Source organism: Balaenoptera physalus (assembly GCF_965194825.1).
Source record: "Balaenoptera physalus genome assembly, chromosome: 4".
NCBI classification, from domain to species: Eukaryota; Metazoa; Chordata; class Mammalia; order Artiodactyla; family Balaenopteridae; genus Balaenoptera; species Balaenoptera physalus.
In genome coordinates, this window is record NC_138891.1 from 45912943 (window position 1) to 45939302 (window position 26360).

At 32.4% G+C, this 26360-nt stretch overlaps 1 protein-coding gene across 1 annotated transcript in view; it reads right to left on the reverse strand.

Moving 5' to 3' along the window:
• Positions 1-25667, reverse strand: part of SI (sucrase-isomaltase) — a 125527-nt gene extending 99860 nt beyond the window's left edge. The window contains exons 1-4 of the mRNA XM_082458474.1: positions 6946-25667; positions 5573-5709; positions 3821-3938; positions 3420-3529 (exon numbers count right to left, since the gene is read on the reverse strand). Coding sequence (XP_082314600.1) covers positions 3420-3529; positions 3821-3938; positions 5573-5709; positions 6946-7063 — 483 coding nt within the window. The 5' untranslated portion in view covers positions 7064-25667. The remainder of the gene's footprint in view (positions 1-3419; positions 3530-3820; positions 3939-5572; positions 5710-6945) is intronic.
• Positions 25668-26360: the final 693 nt, after the last annotated feature.

Genomic DNA, 26360 nt, shown 5'->3' on the forward strand with positions numbered 1-26360 from the left:
ACCCAAAGTTAGTAGAAGGAAAGAAATCATAAATATCAGAGCAGAAATAAATGAAATAGAAACAAAGAAAACAATAGCAAAGATCAATACAACTGAAAGCTGGTTCTTTGAGAAGATAAATAAAATTGATAAACCTTTAGCCAGACTCATCAAGAAAAAGAGGGAGAGGACTCAAATCAATAAAATTAGAAATGAAAAGGAGAAGTTACAATGGACACCGCAGAAATACAAACATCATAAGAGACTACTACAAGCAAATTTATGCCAATAAAATGGACAACCTGGAAGAAATGGACAAATTCTTAGAAAGCTATAAGCTTCCAAGACTGAACCAGGAAGAAATAGAAAATATGAACAGACCAATCACAAGCACTGAAATTGAAACTGTGATTAAAATCTTCCAACAAACAAAAGTCCAGGACCACATGGTTAAAGTGAATTCTATCAAACATTTAGAGAAAAGCTAACTCTCATCTTTCTCAAACTCTTCCAAAAAATCGCAGAGGAAGGAACACTCCCGAACTCATTCTACAAGGCCACCATCACCCTGATACCAAAACCAGACAGAGATACTACACAAAAAGAAAATGACACACCAACATCACTGATGAATATAAATGCAAAAATCCTCAGCAAAATACTAGCAAACAGAATACAACAACTCATTAAAAGTATCATACACCATATCAAGTGGGATTTTCCCCAAGGATGAAAGGATTCTTCAATATACACAAATCAATCAATGTGATACACCATATTAACAAACTGAAGAATAAAAAACATATGATCATCTCAGTAGATGCAGAGAAAGCTTTCGACAAAATTCAACACCCATTTATGATAAAAACCCTCCAGGAAGTAGCCATAGAGGGAACCTACCTCAACATAATAAAGGCCATATACGACAAACCCACAGCAAACATCATTCTTAATGGTGAAAAACTGAAAGCATTTCCTCTAAGATCAGTAACAAGACAAGGATGTCCACTTTTGCCACTATTATTCAACATAGTTTTGGAAGTCCTAGTCACAACATTCAGAGAAGAAAAAGAAATAAAAGGAATACAAATTGGAAAAGAAGTAAAACTGTCACTGTTTGTAGATGACATGATACTATACATAGATAATCCTAAAGATGCCACCAGAAAACTGCTAGAGTTAATCAATGAATTTTGTAAAGTTGCAGGATACAAAATTAATGCACAGAAATCTCTTGCATTCCTATATACTAACAACGAAAAATCAGAAAGAGAAATTAAGGAAACACCTCCATTTATCACTGCAACAAAATGAATAAAATACCTAGGAATAAACCTACCTAAGGAATTAAAAGACCTGAACTCAGAAAACTATAAGACACTGATGAAAGAAATCAAAGATGACACAAACAGATGGAGAGATATACAATGTTCTTGGATTGGAAGAATAAATATTGTGAAAATGACTATTCTACCTAAAGCAATCTACAGATTCAGTGCAATCCCTATCAAATTACCAAAAGCATTTTTTTACAGAACTAGAACAAGAAAATTTTAAAATTTGTATGGACACAAAAGACCCCGAATAGCCAAAGCAATCTTGAGGGGAAAAACGGACCTGGAGGAATCAGACTCGCTGACTTCAGACTATATTACAAATCTATGGTAATAAAGACAATATGGTACTGGCACAAAAACAGATCAATGGAAAAGGATAGAAAGCCCAGAGATAAACCCACACACCTATGGTCAACTAATCTATGACAAAGGAGGCAAGGATATACAATGGCGAAAAGAGAGTCTCTTCAATAAGTGGTGCTGAGAAGACTGGACAGCTACATGTAATATAATGAAATTAGAACACTCCCTAACACCATACACAAAAATAAACTCCTAATGGATTAAAGACCTAAATGTAACACCAGACACTATAAAACTCTTAGAGGAAAACATAGGAAGAACACTCTTTGACATAAATCACAGCAAGATCCTTTTTGACCCACCTCCTAGAGTAATGGAAATAAAAACAAAAATAAACAAATGAGACCTCATGAAACTTAAAAGCTTTTGTACAGCAAGGAAACTATAAACAAAATATAATGACAACCCTCAGAATGGGAGATAACTTTTGCAAACAAATCAACAAACAAAGGATTAATCTCCAAAATATATAGACAGCTCATTCAGCTCAATAAAAATAAAAAACAACCCAATCAAAAAATGGGCAGAAGATCTAAACAGACATTTCTCCAAAGAAGACATACAGACGGCCAAGAGGCACATGAAAAGCTGCTCAACATCACTAATTATTAGAGAAATGCAAATCAAAACTACAATGAGGTATCACCTCACACCGCTTAGAATGGGCATCATCAGAAAATCTACAAACAACAAATGCTGGAGAGGGTGTGGAGAAAACGGAACCCTCTTGCATTGTTGGTGGGAATGTAAATTGATACAGCCACTATGGAGAACAGTATGGAGGTTCCTTAAAAAACTAAAAATATAACTACCATACGACCCAGCAATCCCACTACTGGGCATATACCCAGAGAAAACCATAATTCAAAAAGACACATGCACCCCAATGTTCAATGCAGCACTATTTACAATAGCCAGGTCATGGAAGCAACCTAATTGCCCATCAACAGACAAATGGATAAAGAAGATGTGGTACATATATACAATGGAATATTACTCTCAGAAAAAGGAATGAAATTGGGTCATTTGTAGAGATGTGGATGGACCTAGAGACTGTCATACAGAGTGAAATAAGTCAGAAAGAGAAACAAATACTGTATATGAACGCATATATGTGTAATCTAGAAAAATGGTACAGATGAACCAGTGTGCAAGTCAAAAATAGAGACACAGATGTAGAGAACAAATGTATGGACACCAAGGGGGGAAAGCGGGGGTGGAGGGTTGTTGTGGTGGGATGAACTGGGAGATTTGGATTGACATATATGCCCTAATATGTATAAAATAGATAACTAATAAGAACCTGATGTATAAAAAAAATAAAATTAAAAAAAAATCATGACTAGAAGTGATATCAGTAAAAACAACTAGAGATTGTGTCACATTGATATAGAACAATTAACATCTTTCTCAAATTAAATTTTAAACTAATCTTTTATCACAGTCTTTAGTTGAATAACAAAAATTACTAAAGTTTTTTGAGTGTTTATTATTCTCAGGACACTGTACCAAATATTTTACATTGACTATATTATTAAATTCTCCAAAAACTACTGCCAGAGAAAAATTTCTTATGTTATATTTGAGTAGACAGTCTCAGAGAAGTGGAGTAATGAGTCTAAACTAGTTTTTTGCTTTGGAATAAATATTTATTAAGAGAGAAATATCTTGTTGGGGTGAAAAGTGTATTCATAATGTGTTTTATTAATAACTTTTCTTTAGAAATCTTAAAGACCAAACCTTGAACCGGAAACGCTTGGGTGTCTGACTTTGAGTTGTGAGGAGAACAGTGTTAATGTCATTTCCAAATAGTGTTGGTGAAGGTATCCTGTTTAATTTGGCTTCAAGTCCTTAAAGAAAGAAAAATGTTTGCATGAATTATGACTTTATTTACAAAGATTAATAAGTATTAAATATTTTCACATTTTCTAATTTTCTTGCCTGTCACATATAATGACTTTTTTTTTCATTTGGAAGATACAATCATGCAAAAAATGTCCTCAATATACCAATTTGAACATTCTTGTGTACATATTTCCCATTTGATTTTATTTAAGATATCTTTCCAAAGAAAATTTTTAAATGTACTTTTTTCATTCAACTTAAAATATGTTGGATCATCATGATAGAACACTTCTCACCAGTAGTTGTTGATGTTGTTCCCTCAGCATTATAGCCATGGTTATCTACGAAGAAGCACCAAGGAATAACAGAATTATTCCATGGCCTCCAGCAGCAACCTCGAGCTGCACAAAGTGTCTGATAAAACATTTATTAAAGGAATCATGGGGTTAGTATTGTTGTCATATGGGTCAATCTCTATTTTTTAAACATACACTCATTCCAATAAATGCCTGAGTGAATGTTTAAAAAAAATCTTATTTCTTCAAATATATAATGTGCTAAAATATCATTTATGATTTTGTTCCTTTCACTTGGAAGAAATGTAAATATCTGATGAATTGAATCAATTACACCCTATCAGAGACTGATGTTCTGAGTTGTGATTTATCAAATTTACATATCAGTACACATTATTGTAAGCTCATGTTATTTTAAAGGTTCCTGCCCTCTGCATAATTACAGTCTATTCTGTTGTCATGTAGTCAATGCAGAAGAACTAAAATATTTATTGTGTACCAATTATGTATCAAGTTGCAAGTGAGGCTATAAAGATGAAGATATAGCCCTAAACTTAAGCCTACATAAAATGTTTAAGGTAGTTATTTCCAGAAAATTAGTAGTTCAGTATGATTTAAAATAGTGTATGTGCCAGTTGTTGCAACATCCAATGAATAAAGCAAAATACTAAATTCTCAGTAATTTTATGATCTATATGGAAAGATTATATGAAGTGGAAGAAAAACTATATATGTTTATAGTAAAAGTTGAGTCACATGGTGCTGCTGTGTGTTAACATTGGTATAATCAAAAATCTATTTAATATTTAAATTTAATAGTGTGACATGTTTTCATAATTTGAATGCTTGTGAGCTTTTTCTTCTTGGCTATTTGCCTTGAAAAAAATGTTAAAAGCCTCCACTTTTACCAGCTGACAGTATACATGTTAACTTCTCTCCTATTTTTAACATCAAATTAAAATGGCATCAGGTACACATACACACATGCGTGCACACATACACATGCAAATATGTATATTGCAAATGAGAGCAAATGGGAGCTGAGCATTTTGGAGGGTCATTACATAACAATCTAACGTATGTGTGACTTTTTGATATAGACATTGCAAAATGGGAATACACACACACACACACACACACACACACACACACACACACACAAATTCACTCATTGACATTTTAATCCCACACAAGTTATGAAGACCAAGGGAGAGTCAACTAGGGTTATGTGAATCCATTCAGTTACACCTACTTTTCTCCATTTGAGCTCCTTCTCCCCAATTACCAAATAATAAAAATAAATAATTTTTAAAAATTAGAAGAATCAACGTTACTTTGTTTTCCACAGACTATTCTTAATGTTATCATCACAAATACTTTAATAGAATGTAGATATCTTTCTCCAATGTTCTATATTGTCAAAGGTTATACTTTTTTTTTAAGAAGTAGATTGGAGAGGATAGAATTTCATGAAGATTTATAAATTTAACAATAGCTTGTTAAGCATGGGAAAATATTAACTTGTTAATTTGAATTGAAAGGAAGTACAGGAAAGCAAGCTCAGTAATTTCCATTATCTCTCATCTGTTCATACATAAATACAATAAAAAGAAATGCAGCCTAATTAATGGCTAGAGTTTTAAAAATATGGAATTGATCCAATATTAAATAATTATCTTAATATAATTATCTTAATATAATTATCATACTATATATCTATTCATAAAAATATTAAAGACTTTTGTTGCAGACCTTTGTTGGAAACTGTTCTGGAATGCAGTTTATTCTCTCATTGATAAGATCATTTAGCACACTTGGACATTTTACTGAACCAGGATACACAGTGGTTGTGCGAATGGTAGCAGGGGTTGAAGTAGAACCACTGACTTCTGGGAAAGAAAAAGGTCAATAAAAGAAAACATGGTTTTAAATTAATTTTTCAAATTTTCAAGTAACAAATACATTGAAAGTATTCATAAATGTATATATAATGAAAATTAACATAAACTTTGCATTAAAAAAACCCCACAAATTCAAGTCCTAGTCACCAAAAGGGAAAGATCCAAATGATATTTAAAACTGTCATAGCCCTGTTGACTGTTCCTTCAGAGAATCAAAATACATTCACAGGAGGTCTTGAGGTAGATTCAAAAGGAAACAAAATGTATATTCCCACTGTGCTTAAAAATTGTGTTTTAGAGATGAAGAAAGAAGGTGGAGAAACATGGATGGGGAAAGGATGTAGAGAAGGAGACAAGAATTAGAGCAGAAAAGAGAAGATTAAGAGGAAGAAGATATTTGAAGTGAATAGAAGAGAAAGCAGGGAATAGTAAAGGAAACTAAATCCCAGCTCTGTGTAATAAAGAGCGACTTTCTAGCAATCAGAGATGGGGAAGATAAATTTGATTGCTTCACAATGTAGCGAGATTTCAGTTTACTAAAAGAAGGTAAAACAAGAGACCAGAGGCAGCAGAAAATGCTAACTACAGTTAGATTAGAAGATAATATGCAATATGTTTTCCAATTCTGATTCAGTCAAGACAGAATGACGAAGAAAGAAAAAGTAGATTAGGTGGATCAGAGTGGCATGTATCAACCTTAAATCAGGATAGAAATATTCAGAAAAAAAAAGATAAACGTTTCAAGCCTGTTTCATTCCTGCTACCTGTTTTTCTCATACAACATCTCTCTTCTTAATAAAAAATTAAGCCTATGACAAAGAGATTATCCCCCTAAATTTCCCCCCCACCTCCCTGCAGGTGTCTGAAACCCAGAGCAAAACCCCACTAATGAGATTTCCTACTGGTTAGAAGAACCTCACTGGTAACTATAGATGATTATTCCACTGTTCATTAACATCCTGATCCTTTTGCCTCTTTGCTACTTCTTAAGGACACAATATGGGGAAGGTCATTAATATCAAAGCACATAGATTCCTTAATTACAATGATGTTTCACTGAAAAACCTGCAATATAATGGATAGAAAAAGTTGGACTAATTGTGTAACTTACCTGAGGATCTTCATGCATTTCACCTCATATAGATTACTTTTCAAAATCCATAATTATTATGGAGTAAACTTTACCTCAACCTCACTATAATAAGTATTTTCAATATTATTTACCTTCAACAGCAGGTGTGTTAGTTGCTAAAACAGCAACTAGGGCAATAGCTATTATTGTAACTATAGTAAAGAGGACAATCAGAGAGATTTCTAATCCAGTAAATTTCTTCCTTGCCATCTAAAGAAAGAAAAGGAATATATGTTTGAAATGTAGAATATACAACTACAATAAGTGACCATTATTAATATAAAATTATACACATTGGTTTTTTTGTCTACTAAGCATAACAAAAGCAGAGCCGCAGACAGCTCTATCAGTTTATAATCTAAAATAATACACATTGGCAAAAGTGTAAACAACACATGCAGTTTTAAGTAGAAAGAATGAATTAGTGATGCACATTATAGTAGTACACTAAAATGAAAATACAAAAGGAAAAAGATCTCCAAGTAGGTGCATCTTGCTCTCTCATTTTAGAGCACTTTTTCAAGTCAAAGAAAGCTTATGCTTGCATTATGTTCCTTAATTCCACAACAATTGTATGAAGGAGATGCTGTTATTCACATTTTACTCATTAGGAACTTCAGGCTTAGAGAAAATGTTATTTTTTTCAAAGTCAAAAAATCTAGTTCTTCGTACTATAACTATTGTTCTCCAATTCCAACAGTGCTTTCTTATAAGGATATTGTGGAAAAGAATATAAATATAAATATGTGGTAAAGAAAATAAATATAATTATATAAAAGAGTACAATATAAAATGTTGTAAAATATATATATACACCACACACACACACACACAGAGATATATATATACACACATACATATGGTATATATTTAGGAGTTGTTTCTTTAAAAAAAAAAAAATTAAACTACATGCTCTCCAAGTTCCACCTTTAAATAGCAAATAAAATATACCAAACTCTCATATCAAAAATATTCATTTCAGATAACATTATGCATCTGAGTTAGCATCCAGAGGTGCCTAAATGTAGGTAGGGAAGAGCTCTTCTCTAGTAATTATCTTAAAACTTATTTGTTTAACTTAGTTTTGACCATACATCTCTTATCTCTCCTAGTCTTTAAGTTTCCATGGCTTTTCTGTATTTTATGTTTTTATATGTTTTAATTCAATGGCACATACCTAGATAGAAATTCAGAATTTTCACAGTAATTGCTCTTATAGATTGCTGGTTTTAAAATAAAATTTTTTGCCCTCTCATACCAGTCCCTCCTCCTGTAGCTATCTATGTCAGTTCATATACTCAGTTGTTCCAACCTAAAAACTTCTTTTCCCTGTTTCATATCTTTCTACCACATTAAATCATTCAACAAGTCCTGTTGATTCTACATCCAGAATATTTTCAGAATTATACCTTTATCTTATCCCCACCAATGAAATATCTTTTTTTTGAATAACATGTCTTCTTAGTAAATGCTGTTTAATCTTTCTTCAATTCTTCCACATCTGTTCTTCTGGGTTAGTTCCAATTTATGCCCAGTTCAAGTGCCATGTCATCTGTGAATGTTTTCCTACTTTTAGAAGCAGAGTTAATCTATCCTCTTCCCATTTTACAATAGCACATAGTATATCTATTGCAATTATTTAAACATGTGTTAATTTCCTCCATTGGATTGTTATATTCCTAATAGCAAGAATCATGAAAGTAGTTCAGAGCCTGACATCGAATAAGTACAAGCTCAATTTTTAAAATATACCTTATGATTGAATGTTTAAAGATTAGCATTCAATTTTAGCATATGATTTCCTATTATAGCTATGTAAACTGTTTATTACATCAGGAATATTCAGAGAACCTGAATGAATGTAAGCTAAATTTAAATAAAGTGACATGATCTAAGCAGCTGTTTAGAAAATGAAACCCACTTGCTCAATGTTATGTGAGAAACAACACAGTTGCATTTAATGTTTAACTTTAAATAAGTTTAACTATCACTCAAAGTAATTTCACTTTGAGATCAAAAAGCCAATAAAAAGGATTATGCATTTCTTTTGTTAAGGGAAATCTAAGAAAAAGTGCACATTGTCCTGAAGCTAACCCTCTTTAAGCTAAAAACATCAGAATAAAATTAATGTACCAAAATTAAATTATTCATATGGGTACTTATAAATGATCAGTACTAAAGTTGTTCATATGCTGTAGGTGGTAATTACAGTGATCGTATTTTGGATCACAGTAATTTTAAGCAAAATATTTTTGGGGAAATTATATACTGATGTCCTTTCTCTGTATATTTATTTTCAAAATGAGTAATACTTTATTAGATGTTAACTTGATGACTGATCTTTAAAAGATCCGCTACAAAAGATTAAATGCTTTATAAATGTAGCATTCTATTCTGCATATATATTTTTCTTAAATAAAATATATTTAATCATACCTAGAGTATTTCTTTAAATTTCAAAATATTTTTGATCTTTATTTTCATCTATATAGAGCAATTCAACTAAACTTGCTATGATCTTACTTGAGTCTGACAAAAATTTTAATGAAGAGCTGGGCAAAGAAAATATTCTATCTTTAAAAAAATTTAGAAATGTTTTTTCCTGTTTTAGTACGAGGGGCTATATATTTAAAATGGCAAATGAAAATATGTTATAGTTGCTATTTTAAACAAGTGCAGATAGACAGGAACATTGTTAACATGAATTAAAGGAACACACAATTACTTGGAAACACAAAAGTAACAAAGACATATGATCGGTAAACTTACCTTATTTCCTAGTCTGGTCTTTTTGCTCTGCTGTACCAAAGTTGGGCGAGGCTGCCAAAGTAATGATCAGGGAAAACTGCTCAGCTATAAATTGAGCTACTCATAATGTTTTATTGCACTCTCACCAGCCTATCAGTATTTAATAAACTTCTGCTCACGTGCAGTCTAAAAAAACCTTAACCCTGAAAACAGCTTGTGTAAATATCTCTCTCTAGTTAATTAGAATCTAGTTAATTAATAATTGTGCTCTCAGATGCTCTTTGATTTCTGGAAGCTATGAGCTAGCTTAAGAACATAAAAGTACTTATTTATATTGGTTTTTTCTCTTTTCAAAATTTTATTTCTTCTACTATTTGGATGTTGTTTTAATTACTGTTTTATCTCATTGTGTGAAATTTAAACTCTCACTGGAAAGTGGAATCATATTTGTAAGCTAGGGTTTGAAAAACATTTGCAGAAACTAACAATTAGCAGATAATATTTCATAAAAGGCAATGATTAAATAAGTTATCTCCTGTGTCTTATTATTAATCTTAAGGCTGAAGAACTGACAAAATCCGCAAGAATGAAAGGTAAAAGTAGAGCTATATGAATAAGTAATACAGAAATAAAATCAACACTTTATCTATTTATTAGTTATATCACTAATTTTATTATCAAAAATTATAGTGTAAATACAATTTCATACAGAAAAAAATGTGCTATCAATTATACTGCTGGTTTAAGCTAGAATAATGTTTAAGAGCAAAGGACCTGATATAAGAGACTTGGGTACAAATACCAGCTGTACCACATATAGCTGAGAAACTCTGGGCACATTTGCTAATTTTTTCAAGCCTCAGTCTCTTTATCTACAAATTAGAAATAAAAATACTTATTCATAGGGTCACTGTGAGAATTATATGTGCTTACATAGTCTATTACCGTTATTACAGCTCTGCTACCACAAAGAGTACAATTTGACTCTGAAACAGTTAGTACTTGAGTGCTGCATATAATCTGGGCACTACCTTTTCAAAGGAATATATATTAAAATAATGTGGTCATATAGAGTAGAGTGACTAGTTTTTTGAGGTATCCTGAACATGAGTTTAAAGAGAAACAGTAAAAGAAGCAGATGTATGGAGTACTGTTAAGACCCTGGGGAGATATAAAGGAGAACTTCCAGTATAGAAAGAACAGTGATATGGAAATAAGATAAGAATCATTCTAGAATAGTCTCAACAGGCAGAACTAAATCCAATGTAATAGAAATTTTAAGTGATTTCCTCTCTATTCACAAAGCACATAATTATACAAGTGGAAAATCTCATTAAATCAACACAAATCTTCTAGAACAAAGATGTGAATGTAGCCAAGTCACAGTATATAAAGTCAAGGTACAAAAGTCAATAATGTTCCTACATAAAAGCAAAGAATGACTGGAAACTGAAACTAAAATATAGATAGACAGATAGGTAGATAGAAAGAAATAGATATAGCTATAAATATTGGTTGGCCGAAAAGTTTGTTCGGGTTTTTCATGTTACGGAAAAACCTGAACAAACTTTTTGGCCAGCCCAATATTTAGAGAGTTATAAGTGAATAGATAATTTATGATAGCATGAAAAATAAGTACTTGGGTATAAATCTAACAAAATATATGTAGAATCTCTATTCTGAAAACAGCAAAATGTTGATGAAAGAAGTCAAAGAAGGTCTAAATAAACAGAGAGAGAAACCATATTTATGGATTAGAAAACTCAATATTGTTAGGTTCTTGTTCTTAACAATTAGATCTATATATTCAATATAATTTCAATAAAAATCCCAGCAAATAGATATAAACAAGTTGATTGTAAAATTTTCGGCATCTGTGTTTATAGCAACTTTATAATTTCCCCAAACTGGAAATACCTCAGGTATCTGTCAACACCTGGCATATGTATACAATGATGTACTACTCAGCAGTAAAGAGTTATGAATATTGAGTCATGCAACAACATGGATCAACCTTAAAATTCAGGTTTTCGCTGCAATTTCAGTTTTCTGACTGTTTCAAAACAAAGTAATTAATTAGCAGTTTGTCCACCTTTCTTCCCCTTTTTTAAGAGTAAGAGCAAACACTCTTTCCAGTTTCCGACATCTTTGAATTGAAACTAAATTTGTGTCAAGTTTTAATTAGTCATCTTTTAGATTTTCTTTTATGTGTAGACATATTTTAAGTGACAGTTTTTGTGCTATATAAAAAGCTTCATGTGATTTAAAATTTTTATATCTTCAATTTTGTGTCCAGATTTCCCTCTCTGGTGCCATGAGCTGGGCTTTGATTTGATTAGTTCCTTTTGTTCCCTCTGTTCCATACATCCCACCACCTTAGTTCTGGTTCTATTCATTAACCTCACCAATAGGGAAGCAATGTGTTCATGAATTGCTTAGAAGGTAAATTTAGACAAAACCCCAATATAAGGGTACTCAATTATAGATATAGGGAAATTATACACAGCAATGAAAAAAGGCATTTTAACTTAAAATATATTGTTTTTCTTTAAAAGCAATTATGAGTTTTAAAAATTTTACTTATTAATATACAAATTGTACAAACAGTTAAAACTTAATGAAGTAAAATAACAGAAAAATTGAGTTGGGTAGGCAATAGGCAAAAAAAGTTGTAAAAACCAAGAGTGAAATTAAACCATATCTGGTGATTGACACTTTCAGTAATCAGAACATTTAAGTACTCTCTTCATGGACTTTGCTGTATGTATTTCAGTATAACTTATGTATATCAAACGTACACTTTAGGTTAAAAGTTATATGATTTAATATGCTAGTTTCATGTATTGCTGGCCAGCAGAATGCAACAGAAGAGAAAAATCTGATTTTCACAGTGATGATGCAGAGGTACTAAAAAACCCTGAATTACCAAAAATGTCCTATTTCTTTCAGAGGCCTATGAAAAATCTAGAAGGAAAATGGCCACATGGGGAGAGGAGAAGGGATGTAAACAGGTTCTAGGAATTGTTAAATTTGTTTGAGTTGTTACCTCTAGAAGCTGGAAGTAGGTAGAGTAGATACAAATACAAAGAGAGAAGCCAAGTTTCCTGCTTTAAGACACATATGAAACATTGAATGCAAAGGAATTTAGAGAACAATGTAAGGAGCTAGAGGCCAGCACCATTAGAGAGACCATGATGAGTGCTGGTATCCCAGTCTAATCACTCGCTGATAAATTGCACAGCTGACTCTCCAGTTTTTTTAGCTCTAGATATGGCTATTCCTCTAAGTTTTAGACCCAAGTTTCCAGATAACTCATCTTCAGCAGATCTAAATCAGAACTCATTACTATTTCCATCAAGAGCATTATTTATCTCTCTGTCTTAATAACTCCACTTTTCTCCAAGTCATGAAAGCTCAAAAATTTCAGCTCCTTTTTGTTCGGCATCATATATAGACATTTAATTCTGCAACTGCTTCTCTGTCAATATCTTATATGCAATCCTTTCTTTACTGCTTTACTGCTGCTGTTGTAATTTATAACTTCAAACCTACATTACTATAATTCTTTCTTAACTTGTCTTCCAGACTCCAGATATTCTAATTCTCTCTCTTTTCCCTAAAGTATCCACCTACATCTCCCCAACAAAATAATGTAACTTGTTTTAATCTCAAGGCAGTATCCCAGTATCACATATTGCCTGGAGATAAAGATCTAAACTTCTTAATCTTATATTTAAAACTCTAAATTTGGTGTCTGTCATTTCATCTTACATCCTCAATCAACCCACTCTCCTGCCATATCCATCTACTAAGGTCTTCCATTTTCTTACTCTCACATCTGTGCTTATTTGGTCCAGAAGCTATATTGTCCTTCTTCAATATAAATTTTACCTATCTTTCTAGTGTCAGTTGACATCACTCTTCTTCCAAAGGGACTATTCAAATTTTTCTACTTGCCCTTAAGAGCATTAATTAATATCTCCCCATTCCCCTCCATAACAGTGTATTTTATACCTGTGTTACAGTACTGTCTTAGTTTATCTCATATTACAGGTATCCATGCTTGCTTATATTGCCCACATGAGACTGAGAACATTTAGAGAGCAAGGACAATGTCTTCCTCCCCTTTACTTAATTCACAATAGTACACACTACATTTTATGAAGCAAGATATAGCAGTGACTACCAATTGTATACCTATATCGATTCTCCCTTGTCAAAGCCAACCAGCCAAAGACCACCAGGAACATGACTGAACTCAAACAAGGAAGGGAAAGGTGTCTCAGACAAAGTTGGGAGGGGTTTATTATAGGATCTGGACTTATGCTAAGTGACTACAAAGAGAAATTAGAGAAGGGGGAGGGACTAGGTCTGGATTGAATAATGTCCAGAAGTGAGGGCAATTCAACAATTAAATATCCTAATCCTTGTTCAGGAGGTGGGAAGAACAAAATGGAGCTGGGGAACATCACTGGTAATACACTCAAGGTCAGTTTTTGCAGCAACAATATGGTCTACTTAAAAACATTGTTTATCAGTATCACCAGCAACAGAGCCAATTTTTCATTTTCTCTGTGTTCTCTCTTTTCTTCTTTTAGTGGCAGAGAATCCCCTAAATTTATTAAGGTACAAGCATATCTACAGACTAGATTTTCCAGTCTCTCAGATGTTGATTTTGATGACGTAACTAAATTCTAGTCAGTAAGGTGAAACCAGAATCCATGCATGCAACTTCCACCTTACATTTTCAAGAAGAAACTGCTTGCCCTCCACATCCTCTATTTAATTCTTTCTATGAGCATGTGGTTCTGTAAGCCAGCTTTGATCATCTGTCCCCAGTGGAGTAAGAAGTTAGAAGACATTTAAATTCCTGGATCATCTTGTGAACCAGAGGAACCTATCCACGCTATCATTAACCTTCCTCTGAAATGTTGAATGAGAGAGAAGTAATCTATCTGCTTTGAACCAGTGAAAGTTTGACCGTCTTTATTAGAGCACTTTATACACATCCAATACAGATGGTAAGAATAGAAATTGGCTATTGAATTATGAATTCTAATGATAAAATGTTAGGAGTGTCCACTATAAATCAAGAGGTTGCTAGTTGGATTATATGTATTATCTATTACCTCCTTTCAGTTGTGTAGATTGCCAAGTTGTAGATTTTTACAAATCAGGAAACTATATGCATACATATCCTGCATAAATATCTAGGACTAATAAAAAATAATAAAATCTTAAAAGGACTAATAGAATCACTATAAATTGATTACCAAAGGAAATAAAATTCGTTGTTACTTTATTATTCATGCTTTGCTATTTTGGGGGGAAAGGTTTTGTTTTTGTCAAATTTGCATTCTTGAAATGTGAACAGTGACTTGGATGGGAAGGGCCGGTTCATTTCAAATATAAGTTCTCAAAGAACTCCTAGTAAGTTAATTTTCAAAATCCTTCATTTAATCATCACTGGAAAAAATAGACAAGTTAGACTGCTATTATTAAATTTCAATCATATGATAGTAAAAAAATATTTTGTCTGTGTAATATCAGTCTATGCAGTTCACATAAAATGGAACTAATAAAAATGAATGCCTGAAAATAATTTTTCTGATTATTATTGTTTGCATTGCAAATATCATTGAAATGATATAAATATCAAAATGATATTTAGTTTATGAAAACAGTCCTAAAATTTCCAACTTATTAATAATTTTCTTGACCCTATTTCCATATTTTGATGCTAGGGAATTTATTGTAGGAAAAAACACTTTTTGATGATGGACTATTCATTCACATACTGGAAATAGCCAATAATAAAAAAAACTAAGTAATGAATTAAAAGTAAACAGACCATGATTTCTTTTGAATGGCTACTTAATGTATATATTCCTGCAATAGTAGTTCCATGCATAACAATAAAGAAAAATAGAATTAAAGTGACTAGAGGATGCTCTAAAATTAATCTGATTCCCTTAGCACTGTGAGATTTACTTACTTTAAATAAATATTTACTAGAGAATTAAAGCCATTTTTCTTTGGCAAATAAAATAAGAACACTGAAGCCAGCTTAGAAACTTAACTTTCTAAATCCTTCTGAGGTGATTACTATACTGTTAAGAATAATTAGTAAAAATTGCATAGAACTCTGTGTTTAACAAATTTCCAATTCTAATTCTATAAAGGTTTCAACAATGACAGTAGTTTCTCAGTGAAACATGGACTAAACATTTCAGTTTCTTATTTCTTCACCCATAATGTAATTCACAAAATATTTATTAGTTGGCAATTACTAAAAGTGAATTTTAAATCAATTTAAATACAAATTATTTGAAGGTAATGAAGTACCCCAATGAGTGAGCATCTCCAAGATATAACCTTTCTACATTTTCAATTAAAATTATATCAGATATTTTCCAATATTCATTTTAGTATTCACCTATATCAGAAATAGTTTCATGAAATATAAGTTTTTAGGAGGAAAATATAGACTCAAAGCTCATTTAACTCATAAGTTTTCCAAGCTAATGAGCAACCATTGAACTAAGAAATTCTGCCCAACTCTAATATTCATATTCACTACATTTTGATAATTTTATGACATTCTTTTTTTTTTGACATCTTTATTGGAGTATAATTCCTTTACAATGGTGTGTTAGTTTCTGCTCTATAACAAAGTGAATCAGCTATACATATACATATATCCCAATATCTCTTCCCTCTTGTGTCTCCCTCCCTCTCACCCTCCCTATGACCAATCTAACCTACTGACATGTTACTAAATGCCAACTTTGCATTAAGGAGGATAAAGTGATGAATGGTACTCCCATTTCTACAATCACTGCCTCATAAAGTATGTGAGACTTTGCACTGGGTACAAAAGTCTTAAGTTATGAAACTCTTTATGACACAATAGGAAAATTGTCAAATTAAAATGAGAAAACAGACCAAAGAGATAACATTTTATATTATTAGCAACCTTCTCTGATGTTTTCAGAATATACAAAACAAAGTTTACAATACTAATATTGTAATTATTTCTTCCAGAATGTCTGAGAATCTATACCTACAATATAAAGTAAAACTAATAGTTGGGGTTAATTTTAGGTTTGAACTACATTATTTGAATTACATTAAAAGAAATTCTAAGCCAGGAAAATTCCATGTGTTGCATGTCACCTATAATACACATATCTAATTAACTGCTCTGCTCTTTCCCAAGTAACAGAGGAAAACAACTCAGAAAGCATGTAATGCTTTTGATAGCCACAAGGTTGCTAGCATGAAACTGAAAACTCCTTTTACCAAGACATATTTCATCAGCTTCTTCCATGAACACTGATTTGCTAAGAATTTCTACTTTCTGATAGGTCAATTTTAGCAACACGATTTCTTAAAAAGAAGTTTGTTTTACTTACACTTCAAAATGTGGAGATTCTAACTTCTGCCTGGAATATAGAAATCTGGAAAGATCATAATGCTACCACTTTTTAAACAACAAAAAAGTTAGCTACTCTGAAAAACCACACTTTTCTTGAATTCGCTGGACAGTTGATGGTTACAGGTAAGTTTAATAACTTGAATCTAAGTTAGAGGAATGCAAGGAGACACAGGACCCAACTTTTGCTTACCTAGATTACATGGACACCAATGCCATACAAACCAGTAAGGAGAATTCAGCTAAAATTTGTAATGAATTGCTAGAGGCTGTGTGTGGCTATCATGAGAATAACCCTGCGAGCCAAAGACACAAGGGAAATTTGTACCTATTCACAGGCTCTTTTCAAACATAGGACTGGGGACTAGATGGAGAGTCTTGGGAAATCCTCCCTGGTGAGGCAGGCATAGTGGAAGGAGATGGCTGCCACAGCAAGAAAGGCATAATATTCCACCTTCTTCCATAACTCCCCTATGGAGCAAAGGCCTTAAGACCCTAGAAAAAGGCAGTAAACCCTGACATCTTTGGGGCATAGGTAAAGAAGACCTGTTGAATCTAGGGAAAGGGGCAAGAATATGTCTTGGACCCAGACCATTAGAAATGTCTTCCTAAAGCTGAGAATGGGGTAGAATCACTGAGAAAGCCAGGCCTGAGACTCAGGGACACAGTAACTGCCCAAAATAGAGGGTGAACAAGAACAACAGAGAATATTCCCTGCCACCAGCTTAGCTAAAGACCACTGAGATATAGGAAACAGAATTCTGCAGTTAATTGAGGAGATCAAGAGCATGGAGACAGCTTACCTTCTCTCAGGCACAGAGGAAAAGGCAAGACCTAAAGCTGAGGGTGGAGCAAGCACTGAGAACATACGCTGTAATCCAATACTTCCCCTCCCTTCTTTTGAAGTAAGGACAATTCAAAAGTAAGGTGACTCTAAAGAAATGTGAAGCTTGTGATACAATTAGGGTGCCCTTAGAACAACAAAATCCAAACTCACTTTAGCTCCTGACTTGATTGACACAACATTCCACAAGAAAAGCCAAGCAAGAGTCAAGATGTACCCATTTTCAGGCTGAAATATTGTTTATGTTAGTCTCTACTATGCAACAAATATCCCAGTTTACCTTAGTATTAGATTTACATTTAATTGTCCAAATAATGCTTAATAATATACTTCCATTAGATCATGTATAGTGTATTATCTCTCTTTAATTACCTTATTTAATAAATTTATTGTTAATAAAATATTTACTAATTAAAATTTTATAGTGAAGACAAAATTTTAGTGATGCAATTAGAGATATGTACATTCTACTAAGTTTGAATTCCAAGATGTATTCTACAGGAAAAATGTTAACTCATGCCTATATGTATTGAAGGAATTAAAATCTTGCATAAATTATTTTTAATCAAGATAATGAGGAAAAAGTGAATGTTTATCTAAAAGAAAATTTAAAAATGAAGCAATATGATTCATAAGAAGCTTGTTGGAAAAATAAAACCTTTAAATAACATGAGCCAAGCATAAAGATTGCCTTTAGTGGAGACCTAATATTTGTCTCCACTAATTTCTGGCTAAAACATTTTTTAAAACATTAAGAAAAAGGATAAGTATTCCCACCCAACAATATTAAGAACTTAACCTAAATTATTATCAGGATTCAGGTTATATAAGGCCAAATTGTCTTGAGAAACGACTTACTTCACTTGATATAATAGTCTCTAGGTCCACCCATGTTGCAGCAAATGGCATTATTTCATTCTTTTTTTATGGCTGAGTATTATTCCATCGTGTTTGTGTATTATTCCATTGTGTTTGTGTATATATATTATTCCATTGTGTTTGTGTATATATATTATTCCATTGTGTTTGTGTATATACACAAATATATGTATATATATATATATATTCCACATGTTCTTTATCCATTCATCTGTCAATAGACATTTACATTGCTTCCATGACTTGGCTATTGTAAATACTGCTGCTATGAACATTGCAGTGCATGTATCTTTCCTAAATAGAGTTTTTGTTCTGGATATATCCAGGAGTGGGATTACTGGATCACATGGTAGCTCTATTTTTATTTTTTTAAGGAATTTCCATACAGTTTTCCATAGTGGCTGAACAAATTTACATTCCCACCGACAGTGTAGGAGGGTTCCCTTTTCTCCACACCCTCTCCAGCACTTATTATTTGTAGGTTTTTTGATGATGGCCATTCTGACAGGTGTGATGTGATATCTCATTGTTGTTTTGATGTGCATTTCTCTAATAGTGATGTCAATCTCTTTTCATGCATCTGTTAGCTATCTGTATGTCTTCTTTGGAAAAATGTCTATTCAGGTCTTCTGCCCATTTTATGATTAAGTTACTTGCTTTTTGATATTTAGTTGTATGAGCTGTTTATATATTTTTGGATATTAACCCCTTGTAAGTCACATCATTTGTAAACATTTTTGTACATTCTGTAGGTTGTTTTTTCCTTTTGTTGATGATTTCCTTTGTTGTGCAAAAGCTTTTATGTTTAATTAGGTCCCATTTGTTTATTTTTGCTTTTGTTTCTTTTTTTCCCCACACACTGGCCTGTATTTAACTTTAAAAATATTTGCTTTTGTTTCTTTTAACTTAGAAGACAAATCCAAAAAATAGTTACAATTTATATCAAAGAGTGTTCTGCCTATGTTCTCTTCTAGGGTTTTTACTGGGTTCAGGTCTTATATTTGGTCTTTAATCTATTTTGAGTTTATTTTTGTATGGTGTGAGGAAATGTTCTAATCTCATTGTTTAACATGCAGCTGTTCAGTTTTCACAACACCACTTATTGAAGAGACTGTCTATTCTCCATTGTATATGCTTACCTCCTTTGCCATATGTTAATTGACCATAAGTATGTGGTTTTAATTCTGGGCTCTCTATTCTGTTCCATTGATCTATGTGTCTGTTTTTGTTCCAGTACTATGCTATTTTGATTACTGTAGTTTTGTAGGCTGAAGTCTGGGAGGGTGACACCTGAAGCTTTGTTCATTTTTCTCAAGATTACTTTGGAAATTTGGGGTCTTTTGTGGTTCCATATGAATTTTAGGATTATTTGTTCTAGTTTTGTGAGAAATGTCATGGGTATTTTTATAGAGATTTCATTAAATCTGTAGATTGCTTTGGGTAGTATGGACATTTTAACAATATTAATTCTTCCAATTCAAGAGCATGGGATATCATTCCATTTCTTTGTATCATCTTCAATTTCCTTTATTAATGTTTTATAGTATTCAGAGTACAGGTCTTTCACTTCCTTGCTTAATTATATTCCTAAGTACTTAATTATTTTTGATACAATTTCAAATGGGATTATTTTTTAGTTTCTCTTTCTGATAGTTTACAATTAGTGTACAGAAAAGCAACAGATTTTTGTATATTAATCTTGTATCCTGCTACTTTGCTGAATTCATTTATTAGTTCTAATATTTTGGGGGTGGAGATTTTAGTGTTTTCTATATAAAGTATAATGTCATCTGAAAATAGTGACAGTTTTACTTCTTTCCTTCCAATGAACTTTTATTCATTTTCTTATCTGACTGCTGTGGCTAAGACTTCCAATACTATGTTAAGTAGAAGTGGTGAGAGTGGGCATCCTTGTCCTGTTCCTAAATTTAGAGGAAAGGCTTTCAGCTTTTCACCATTGAGTATGATGTTAGCTGTGGGTTTGTCATAAATGGCCTTTCTTATGTTGAGATACGTTCTCTTTATACGCACTTTCATAAGGGTTTCTATTGTAAGGGTTGAATTTCATCAAACACTTTTTCTGCATCTCTTGAGATGATCATGTGGTTTTTGTCTTTTCTTTTGTTGACATGGTGTATCACATTGATTGATTTGCATATGTTGAACCATCCTTGTGATTCTGTGATGAATCCAACTTGGTCATGGTGTATGATCTTTTTTATGTGTTGTTGGATTCGGTTTGCTAGTATTTTATTGAGAATTTTTGCATCTATATTCATCAAAGATTTTGGATTGTAATCTTCTTTTTTGTTAGTTTCTTTGTCTGGTTTTTTGTTTGGTATCAGGGAGATGGTGGCTTCATAAAATGTCTTTGGGAGTGTTCCTTCCTCTTCAATCTTTTGGAAGAATTTGAGAAGGATCGGTATGAGTTCTTCTTTGTATGTTTGGTTGAATTCACCTGTGAAGCCATCTGGTCCTGGACTTTTGTTTGTAGGGAATTTTTTTTTTTTTTTTTTTTTTTTTTTTTACAGATTTTATTTCACTTCTAGTGATCAGTCTGTTCAAGTTATCTATTTCTTCTTAATCCAGTTTGGCTGAGCTGTATGTTTCTAGAAACTTCTCCATTTCTTCTACGTTGTTGAATTTGCTGGTGTATAATTGTTCATAGTATTCTCTTACGGTTTTTTGTATTTCTGTAGTATCAGTTGTGATTTCTTCCTTTTCATTTCTTATTTTGTTTATTTGGGTCTTCTCTCTTTTCTCCTTGGTGAGCCTGGCCAGAGATTTGTCAATTTTTTTTACCCTTTCAAAGAACTGGCTCTTGGTTTTATTGATATTTTCTATTGTTTTTTTAATCTCTATTTTATTTATTTCCTCTCTGATCTTTATTATTTCCTTCCTTCTGCTGACTTTAGGTTTCATTTGTTCTTCTTCTTCTAATTCTTCTGGTGGTGGGTTAGGTTGTTTATTTGAGATTTTTCTTGTTTCTTAAAGAAGGCCTGTATCACTATGAACTTCCCTCTAAGAACTGATTTTGCTGCATCTCATAGATTTTGTATGGTGTGTTTTCATTGTCATTTGCTTCAAGGTATTTTTTAATTTCTTCTTTGATTTCATTGTTTACCCATTGGTATTTTTAGTAGCATGTTGTTTAGTCTCCATGTATTTGTTTTTCTCTCATTTCTTTTTTTTTTTCTAGTTTCATGCCATTATGGTCAGAAAAGGTGCTTGAAATAATTTCTATTCTCTTACATTTGTTGAGGCTTATTTAATGCCCTAGTATGTGGTCAGTCCTAGAGAATGTTCCATGTGCACTTGAAAAGAATGTGTATTCTGTTTTTTGGACACAATGTCCTGAAAATATCAATTAAGTCTAATTGTTCTATTGTATCATTTAGGATCTCTGTTGCCTTATTTATTTTCTGTCTTGAAGCAATGCCCATTGATGTGAGTAGGGTGTTAAAGTCTCCTGTTATTATTGTATTCCCATAATTTTCTCCCTTTATGTCTGTTAGTATTTGTTTTATGCATTTGGGTGCTCCTGTATTGGGTGCATATATGTTGACGAATGTAATATCCTCTTCTTGTATTGATCCTTTTATCATTATATTGTGTCTTTCTTTATCTTTCTTTCTACCCTTTGCTTTGAAGACTATTTTGTCTGATATGAGTATTTTGACCCCTGCTTTCTTGTTTTTTCTGTTTTCATGAAATATCTTTTTACATCCCCTCACTTTCAGTCTGTGTGTGTCTTTAGCCCTGAAGTGACTCTCTTATAGGGAGCATATTGTAGGATCTTTTTTTTTTTTTTTTTCTTAAATCCAATATGCCACTCCATGTCTTTTGATTGGAGCATTTAGATCACTGACATTTAAGGTAATTACTGATAGATATGTATTTGTAGCCATTTTAAACCTTTTTTTCCCATTGATTTTATATTTCTTATTTGTCCCTTTCTTTTTCTTTTTCTTTTGTGGTTTGATCATTTTCTTTTGTATTATTTTTGTGTTCTCTTCTTTTTGGTTTTTGTGAATCTATTGTATGTTTTTGATTTGTGGTTAGCCTGTTTTTCAACTATGTTAACCCCTTCCTGTATCTATATCTGCTTTAGACTGGTAGTCATATAGGCTCAAACACATTGTGGGGAAAAAAATCTACGTTTTGTTACTCTCATCTCCAATATTTTATGATTTTGATGTCTTCTTTTACATCTTTATGTTCATCCTTTTGCTGATCATTGTGGTTATCATCACTTTCATAGAAAGTTTTTTGAGTTTTTTTTAATCTGTGTACTGGTTTATTTAAGTGATTTACTTTCCAATTGTTATTTCCTCTTTCCTATAGATTCCTGCTTCTTTTTTATTTATAGAAGACCTTTAATATTTCCTTTAGGATAGATTTAGTATTGCTGTAATCTTTTAGTTTTTGCTTGTCTGAGAAATTCTTTATCTCTCCTTCTATTCTAGATTATAATCTTGCTGGGTAGAGTATTCTAGGTTGCAGACTTTTCCCTTTCAGGACTTTAATAAATCTTGCCACTCCCTTCTGGCCTGCAATGTTTCTGCAAAGAAATCAGCTGATAGCCTTATGGGGGTTCCCTTTTAATTAACTCTTTGTTTTTCTCCTTTCTTGTTACTTGTATTCTTACCATTTTTCTTTTCCTTAATAGCTTTTTGCCTTAATAATTCATTGTCATTAATGATTTTTGTGTTCTCCCAAGCATAGTTATAGCAGAAGGGCAATTAAAACCTTGGGCATGACTGTCAGTGTTTTTTTCCCTTAACTCCAGGTCTGTAGTCTGTTCTAAATTAGAACCAGTCTTGCATTCTAAAATATATTGGCCTAGAACATTTTATCACAGGCATTTTTTTTTTTTTGATATCCCAGACATTCTTGAGTGGGAAAAAATTGGGGGCTAGTTAAATAACTTATGGTACACATATAAAACAGAATATTATACAACCATTTAAAAGAAAGACAGATATACAGTGACTCCTATGTCAGGACTTCCAAGAGAATAAAAGCAAGAAGCAAAATAGTGTATATAATATGCATCATGAACATATATTATAATTTGAAAAACAAATGGATCTACTGGATGTACATTTATAATATATATATGGTACATATATGTACCATACACACACACACACACACACACACACACACACACACACACCAGGCATTGTTTCTAGAGTCTTTTTCTTCTAACTCCCACTGAACTTCATGAGGTCTTCACTGTGGTAGGCAGCTTGGTGCAGAAGAAAGAACTTGAATCAGAATTAGAAGCTCTGTATGCAAGTCTCAGCTTTGGCATTTATTGACCATATAATCTTGGATAAGTACTCTAACCTCTCTTTGTCTCAGTTTACCTCACAAAGATAAAACCTTATTTTAATGAAAGACAGTGTGTCCTAGTTAGTCAAGTCATGGGATTTGAGGCTGCAAACCTAAGTCTAAGGTTTTGCTCTGTTAGTTCTTGGCTTTGTGTCCTTGACAAGCGACAAGCTATTTACACTTAATTTTCATAATTTATAACATGAGGATAATGTCTATCTCCTAGCAGTGGAAATGAAGACACTGAGGTTCAGAAAGTTTAAATGATTTGTTTAGAGACATAAGATTGTTACAGACAGAAAAGACTAAAGCTGTTGTCTGCTTAATTTTAATAACCTATTCATGAGTATACTTTCAAACAGAATTTCCTTGATAGCAATATAAAAAGATAAGCACACACATAAATTTTCTTAAATTGCTCTTGATTAACATGAATATTGTAGTTATAATTATATAACTTAAAAGAATCTTACATACTTTGGGGATTTAGAGTATGTTGACTTTAGAGTTACTTATTAACATTTAACGCCCTTAAAAGCAGTGAAAGCTTGAAACATCATATCATTCATTTTTATGACACATTTTCCCATATCTTTAAAATGAAGTATTATTTAGCAAAATAATTTGAAAATTAAAATACATAGGATTTAATTTTGCATTGGATTCTTGTGGAAGATAGGGTTTTGGAGGTAACCCTCAGGATAACTAAAGATAAATAGCACAACATGGACTGGAAATTAATAACTTGAAATATTTTAGCTTTGGTCAAGAGCATATGTCCCTTTCCATGCATTCTTTAATTTCAATTTGTTTTGGAATATTTGAAATAACTAATATTTGCTTTCCTCAAATTAAAACAGTACAACAAACACTATATAATAAACATGACTGTGGCTGGAGAACACCAGCAATTCAGTCAATTTGGCTAAGAAACTGTACACTAATTCATACAAATGGTTATCGTGAAGAAGTCACATGAATGTAAAATGCATCCAGTGCCAAACCCAAATTTAAGGCTACCAAATAGTTTTGTTGTTTAAATTTTCCCTTTGCCCCACTACCATCACATTCAATTAGTAAGTTTATTTTATCAGGATGAACTTACACCTCATCCTTACTATCTAAAAGATACATTTTCACAAACATAAACATCAGTCAGAAATCAAAGTTAGATTATGGAAAGTCCTTTGAACAAAGACGGGAAGCTAAAGGGAATAGATGACAGTGCCGTATGCCCATAATTAATAAAAAAAAAAAGTTTGAAAGCCTAATTGGTAGAAAAACATAATTCAATAGGATTATTAAAGATCAGAGTAGAAAAAAGTCTTAGACAGTACAATGTAGTAAACTATAAAAGGAATTCTTTCCATTCAGGTGAAAGATGTTTTAAGTAAAAGACTATGAAATGCAATAAACAGCACTACAGGATGGTCCATAGACATTTATTTAAGGCCCAAGTAAATAACCATAATACATTCCTTACTTCCAAGCTCTACCCAGAATTTAGAAACTTATATTTGAGAAAACATTTCAAGATCTAGTGAGCATTTTTGGTCATTGAGTTAGAACATGTTCTTTTTTTTTTTTTTTGGTCGCACGGCATGGGCCTGAGGGATCCTAGCTCCTCAAGCAGGAATCGAACCGGCACCCCCTGCAGTGGAAGTGCGGAGTCTTAACCACTGGACCGCCAGGGAAGTCCCTTTAGAACATGTTCTTAACTACTGAACCTATGCAATAATTAATGATAAAATGTAGATCAAGAATATCTATTTATTGAATCAAAGACATATCAAGTTTACTTTTATTTGTTAAGCAAATATAAATGAAATAAAGCCACACATTAAAGGGTTGTTAGCAGTGGGTTTTGGTTTTTTATAGGCTTCCTGGGTAAAGATCCGAATTTGATGATGCTTGATAGTACTGTTTACCCTCTATCACCTATTCAGTTCACAACTCCTAGAATAAACATGTCTTGAATATCCTAAGTAATTGTGAAGTGAAGGAGTTACATAATTTTCAGAAATAACAAGGCAATATACATGGCATTCTGTGGTTTCAGCAAACATACTCATAAATTTCTCCAAAAGTAGATAAAAAGCATTCTGATTGTGATTTATAAAGATGCTTTCCACAGCATTCTTTACTTCCTTTGTCAAATTTGTTGCGACTGTCATGTTTTTTAATATTATCAATAGAATAAACTTAAATGTAATTATTGGATGTTACGCCTTCCAGGATAATGTCTTCAAATGTGGAACTTCAAA